We start from the raw sequence: 6,298 nt of genomic DNA, 5'->3' as shown, positions 1-6,298 counted from the left end.
AAGTGAGTTTTAGAATGGAACTTAACTCTCCACTCCAAATTTAAATCTACAAAAAGAGCAGATCAACTTGTTTTCCAGTACATGTTGCTGTGGGAACAAAAAAGTTAAAATAAGAGCACAGGTCTACAAACAGGATGAAAAATTCACTACTTTCAGCCAGAAGGGTAAAGGATGGGAGGGTGAGAAAAATCTTTCTTAGAGAAAGACTGCAAGGAGATTTAAGACTGCCAACTGATCTATTCTGATGCAGTATTTTAAAAAAGTAGCAAAATAAATCTGTATTTGCAACACAGTGTCAAGTTTCCAAATGAGTTCCTTTGGATTTTTTCTTTCCCACACTTAGGGCAAAAAGGCTTTCCTCTGAAGTACTCAAATTTGCTATCGATAAATAGTTCTGTACTTCTTCCTGTTTGTAACTGGACCATTACAGTCCATCCATAACATGTAGAGCTTACATGGCTTAAGGTTACACAGCTACATTATACCTTCCATACAACGTATCGCAAATACAGTGTTAAATTAAAACTATTTTGACTGGAAAATAACTTCAAGGCAAAGACTCTGTTCATCAATGAGATGCAAAAGCAGTTTGGAATCTGACAGACCATGCCACCCCCCAACTCAGTGCTATCTGTAAATCAGTCCTCCTGCCCCGGAAGATTTAGATTCACTTCCTGAGGTCAGTGCAGCAAAAAATAAGATGCTCTTGAAGATGGATGTCAGGTCACCCTGTGATATCACTAACCAGATGTATGTATACATGAGCTACAAGCATATCATAGCAGGCATTGATAGATGAATGATTAAGGAGACTCTCCTAGTACCATATACAATTAAAAAAAAAAAAAAAAATCACCCTAACAGGTATTGCACACTTTAGGAGTTAAGCCAAGCATCTGTAAGGACTTCCACCAAAAGCTTGCTTATAGGGACTGGGATAGGGACACAGACTTTAAAATAATTATTACATAATGATTTTAAAATCAGACTGGAGAAAGGTAAAAATCACAGTACCTATTTCAAACTGGTTGTAACAGAAACCAAGTAGTTGACTCGTGTGTTGCTCAATTATTCTATAAAAGCATTTTTTGTTTTATTTAAACTTGGGATGTAGAGGTTTTTCTTCTTAAAGGATTTCTCAACCCACCCAGAGCCTCTGTTCAGATAAGCCATTTGCTGTGGTTAAATATGACAGTAAAAGTTAGTAGCCTGTTTTGACTGCATACAATGCAGAAACAGAAAACACTATGATAGGCTTTTGGGGCACAGTTAAAATTCCCAGTGTGCATAACAGTGAGGTATGCCTCCAGAAGCTGTTCTTTTTGTTGGTTTTTTTTTTCCTTTTAAAAATGAACCATAACATACCCATGCAATAATATTTCTGCAGTGTTGCTAAATAAAACCAACTGCACCAAAAATTTACAATGTGGCAGAATTTAAAATTCAAAGAAATATATCATCTTATTCCAGCGAACCGGACTATGTTAATGTACAGAATTCATTATGGGGTCAGTCTTAAAAATCAACATTTTCACAAGAGCTTGAACACCACTGAGAAAGTGTGTCTAGGGAAAAAATTATATAAAAGCACAATGCCTGCGAGAAGTGGCATGGCGTTAAATGGGCAATGATGCTAGGCTGGTTGGGAGGCTAGGGTTATGGTTAGGCTAGGCTGGTAGGGAGGCTAGGGTTATGAAGAGTACTCTACACTGGAGAAAATGCTTAAAAAAAAATTACAAAATGACCCCCAAAGTTTAGGCAATGATTTGAACATAAGTACACCAGATACTATAGCAAGGGAAAAAACACTGCAAAAAGTACTCTCTATTTACAGAAGAATGATTTAAAGACATTATGGTTTTCTTTACAAATAGATGTAGAACAGGAATAGTCCACATTTTTAAAAACTCTTTACATATTTATCTTTAGTAAGTCAACCTTCTTGATCACAATCCTCCAACACATGGCCTGTGCAGAAGGCATTTAATGGACTCTCCATCAATTCTTCATTGTGTGGCCCTTGCTCTCTTGGAAAGTCTCTATGGGCACAAGTCAAAAATAGATTTCTTTTTTTGACCCGCAAATTAAAAAGAAAAAAATCTGCATAGTTCAGTCATCACTGTCAGACAGAGTCTCATATTGTGCTGAAAGCAGTGGTGCAGGTTCTCGCTCCCATATCCTGTTCTGTTGGTGAGTGGTTGCTTGGCTCATGGACGGCGGGGCACACGCAATGGATGTTGGCGGTGTACTGCTGAGCATCCTCATCGTCAAGGGGTTGTAAGGAAACTGTGTTGAACCTGAATCAAAGAGAGTTTCTCCAAGTCAAAAACATGAGCTGTTCTAAGAGATCTGTATCTGAAAGATAGTCTGGTTTTGGGTGTGACAACTAGCAGAAAGTCTGTTTCAGAAAATCCTTATATGCTGTAATCTTTTGATCAATATACCAGTGTTACAGTATTTCTACATCCGACCTTTCTACAAATATCACATCTGGTTTAAGTTTGAAAGAAACCCATTTCTCACCTGTTGATGAAGGCCTGTCTTCCCAGGCCCACACTGGAGTCTGTCTGTGGTAGTCCCCTTCTGAATGTACAGATGAGACAGAAGAAGGTCTTTCAGTTCCCAAATATCCCTGTCCAGGAATCGGAGACTTAGACTTCCTACTATTTGACTTGCCGATTAGCTTCTGCTTGCTGACTCCCCCTCCTGGAAACAGAAGGGACAGATTTTACAGAAATGTTACACTGCGTTTTAGCCTATGCTTGTTTCTGTAAATTATCACTTAGCAGCAAACAGGAGTTTCACGCTGTGCCTTCTGGCATGCTGATTTACTACAATTAGTGACTGTACAGGCTAGTCTTCTAACACACTACTGCTAGAAAATCCCTATTCTTATCACAACGGAGTTATATTTCCATTTTTAGGAAGGGAGGTATTTTCAGTTCAAGCTAGTTCCCACTGTCACGTGTTCTTTATAGCTGATGTACTAAACATGCATTTTCATCAAACCACTGAGAAGCTTCAGGTATCTAATACACCCTCTTATTTCCTCCCCATTTCATCACTGTCATCATTCTCCAAGAAATACTGGCTAATGCTCCTGAAGTCACCAGCACCATTTTGAAAGCCAGGACCACTAGAGGGAATGGAAACACCATCTCTGACTTCCAGAGGAAAGACAGTGATTTTCAGTGACACCAAATTTATTCAAACCCTTGATTTATTTTTTTTCTTTAAGACCATGAAATATTTAGGAGCTGCAATACCTCACCTGAATTTGGTGATGGATTAGCTTCTTCCCTACGCGTCTCATTACTTGCTGATACTGCAGCACTGGAACTGCCAGGTGCTACCGCAATAGATTGTGACATTACAACTCCATGCTCCTCACTCTTGTCATCAAAGTTTCCCATCAATGCTTTCCTAATAATGTCTTCCAGACCCAGATTACTGGCAGGATCTGCAAAGGAATGACCCCTAGAACTGACTGCACCTGGGAGATAAAAGAGAAGATACAGGAAAAGGTGGGAGGGGAGGCAAAAAACGTATCTCAGAGAAATTACAAAGGGATATGGGAAAAGATTTGAGAGAGACACAGAAAGGTGGGAAAAAAACCAAAGATGAGATTTTTTAAAACGCAAAGCTACATGCTCCAAAGCAGTTCACAATGGCTATGAGTTAGACATGCCAGCAAACACTGAAGAGCCACGTCAGTAGTGCCACTAAATGTGAGGCTGTTTGCAAGAGGGTAAATTTAACTTTTTTTTTTAACAGCAAAGGAAACTGAGCATGCTGATTGTGATAGCATATTAAGTAACATCTGCAGCTATTATTCAGTTGTAAGAGAAGAGACCAGAAGAATACTTCTGTCATTAATGATACATACTAATTTGTCTTATGAAGTGTGATACATGGCAAATATTTATTCCAAAAGCTTGTCTTCCATCTAAATTAACAGAAATCAGTACTTTCTCCATTTAAAAGACAGAATCACTGTACCAGAAGGGGCAGCAACTGGCCAAAATCATGTAAAGTCAATCTGTGGTACAACTCAAGATCCAGATTTGGCAGTTCTTATCTCCCACATTTCAGTTCAATTCTCTGTCTCACTCGCCTCTTTAACACCGTAGAATTATGGGTTATGTTTCATTTCCCCGTCTCATAGAGAATTATCAGTAAGTATTTTAAATACACCAGTTTATAAAGTAAATTACATTTGATGAACTAAACTCAAGTTTTGTTGAACTACACTGTATTTAAATTTATTTAAGTGAGATGCTAACCAATTTCATGACTTCTACCTCTGTGTAGGACTTGCAGAGCACACAGAAATAAAACATTCTTGCCTAAGTTACCATTTAAAATATTTTCTGAAACTTCCTTTGGTCATTTTGCTTTTCCTTTAGTAATTTTTGTTTTACAGGAAACAAATTTTCATGTAGGATATTACTTATTAAATTTTCATCATCTTCCTCATTTACTGGACTCCCCAAAGGATATAAATGGAAGAAGATATTACACTAGTTCATTTTTTCTGAAACATAGTTTGTTTCTTTTACTGAAAATCTTACCTGAGGTAGTGACTGCCGGCAAATTGAATATTTCAGTCCCTGGCTGAGCAGTTGCTGCAATTAAAGCACAACATTTCACTGAGTTTTCCAGTATTGGTGATCACTACAGGTGATCACTACTAGTCCTAATGCACAAGGTATAATTACTTTGAACTATTTTCAATGTTCTGTGTTTTCTTTCTTAGTCTTCTAAGATGAACGTGCATCTACGTCTTCTCAGGCAAATGATCTATACCAGGGTAAAAGTATCTTATACGGTCATGGCTAGCCTCCTTTTAAAGATGTTACTTCAGGAAGCAGACTGATTTTTTGAAGTTTCACAATCTATGTACTTTAAAATGAAAAGCTGCATTTGATTTGCTAAATACATATTTTAACATATGAACCTTACAGGCTGAGTATTTGTATGTATTAAAAAAATGAATAACAACTTTGGCTAAACAACCCTGCCCCAACATTACCTATATTTTGTCCAATTTGAGAATAAAGATTTTCAACACTGAATTCAATATACAAATGAAAATATTATTGGCAGCAATGGAAAGTGTGTTTGTAATGCCAAGCATGCACACGAAATTTTCAACAGAGCAAAAACTACGTGCACACAACGGGGATCCAATAAAAAGAATACTGCAACCCGTATTGACACGGCCTTGCTTCTCAGAACGAGATTCATTTGTTGCTCAATGCAAGAGCATTCACTTTCAAATCAACACTCTCCATTAGGTAATGAGTTCACAAACAGCTTAAACTCTCGCTACTGATAATTTTGATACAAAGTTCTGTTAAGGTTTATAAGAGAAAAACAAATATATACCATGGATATACATGGAGGAAAAACAATGGATACCATGTCAGTATCCACTACTGAAACTATATTAAAGTATGTCTTTTTAACAGCCATAATCATAAGGGCAAAGAAAACGCAAAACATTCAGTTTCAAGACACCTTTCCAAAAAGGAAAATGTGTAATAGTTAATGTTGATATGAAGCAAACTACAGACACAAAGTTAACTAGAATAATGTCAGTTTTTAACAACTCTCTCGTTAATTATGCGTTTTTTCCATGGTTTCCAGAAACCATTTCCATCTCTCAAATAAAATATTAAAAAGCTTAAGTGTGATAGTCCTCAATCTACCAGCATTTAAACAAAAAAAAAAAAAAAGGGAAAAAAATCTAACAGTCTTCCAGTTCTTTGGTCACAAATTATGATATATGTGTTTTTATATTCACAGATTTATATTAATTCATATGTTATTCAAAACTTATTTAGGTTAGGACATCTGTGGATGGCAGTCACATAAAGCTTAAGCTGGAAAAATTCAGTGAAAAGGCAAGTCCTGCATACCCATGTCAGAGTCACCTCCACCAGATGAGTTCAGCTTTCGAAATATCTCCTGTTTCTTGGATTTTACCATTGGTGAAGTGTTCTCAAGTTTGGTGAAAAACGAAGGCAGGTAGCTTATACTACCTGGAGAGCGAGAGTCAGTCCTGCCAACATATGTCAAAGAGAGAGAACATTGAAACCGCCAACATTCATACAAGCTTTAAGACTCTTTCCTCAGCCTGGTTTTTGGGGACCAGACAAATATAATGACTCCCCAGAACATCTGCTTTATCCAGGTAACAGGGGTTTAAGATTCTACAGCTCACAGAGAAACTGACTGTGTCATTTTCTGTGCTGGAGAGTGGTACAGGGATGATGCTCTTACAAGTCATCTTGGG

The 6,298-nt window shown here is 37.3% G+C and overlaps 1 protein-coding gene across 4 annotated transcripts in view; it reads right to left on the bottom strand.

Annotated features, from left to right (window-relative positions):
- Positions 1 to 1,809: 1,809 nt before the first annotated feature.
- The window catches only part of NCOR1 (nuclear receptor corepressor 1), a 73,679-nt gene continuing 69,190 nt past the window's right edge, over positions 1,810 to 6,298 (bottom strand). For all 4 annotated transcript variants that reach the window (XM_075518324.1, XM_075518321.1, XM_075518323.1 and 1 more), the window contains exons 43-47: positions 5,922 to 6,064; positions 4,572 to 4,625; positions 3,272 to 3,493; positions 2,524 to 2,706; positions 1,810 to 2,297 (exon numbers count right to left, since the gene is read on the bottom strand). In XM_075518324.1, the coding sequence (XP_075374439.1) occupies positions 2,110 to 2,297; positions 2,524 to 2,706; positions 3,272 to 3,493; positions 4,572 to 4,625; positions 5,922 to 6,064 (790 nt within the window). In that variant the 3' untranslated portion in view covers positions 1,810 to 2,109. The remainder of the gene's footprint in view (positions 2,298 to 2,523; positions 2,707 to 3,271; positions 3,494 to 4,571; positions 4,626 to 5,921; positions 6,065 to 6,298) is intronic.

The sequence above is a fragment of the Mycteria americana genome, chromosome 15, assembly GCF_035582795.1.
Source record: "Mycteria americana isolate JAX WOST 10 ecotype Jacksonville Zoo and Gardens chromosome 15, USCA_MyAme_1.0, whole genome shotgun sequence".
Lineage (NCBI taxonomy): Eukaryota > Metazoa > Chordata > Aves > Ciconiiformes > Ciconiidae > Mycteria > Mycteria americana.
This window is presented reverse-complemented; position numbering and strand designations above follow the sequence as displayed.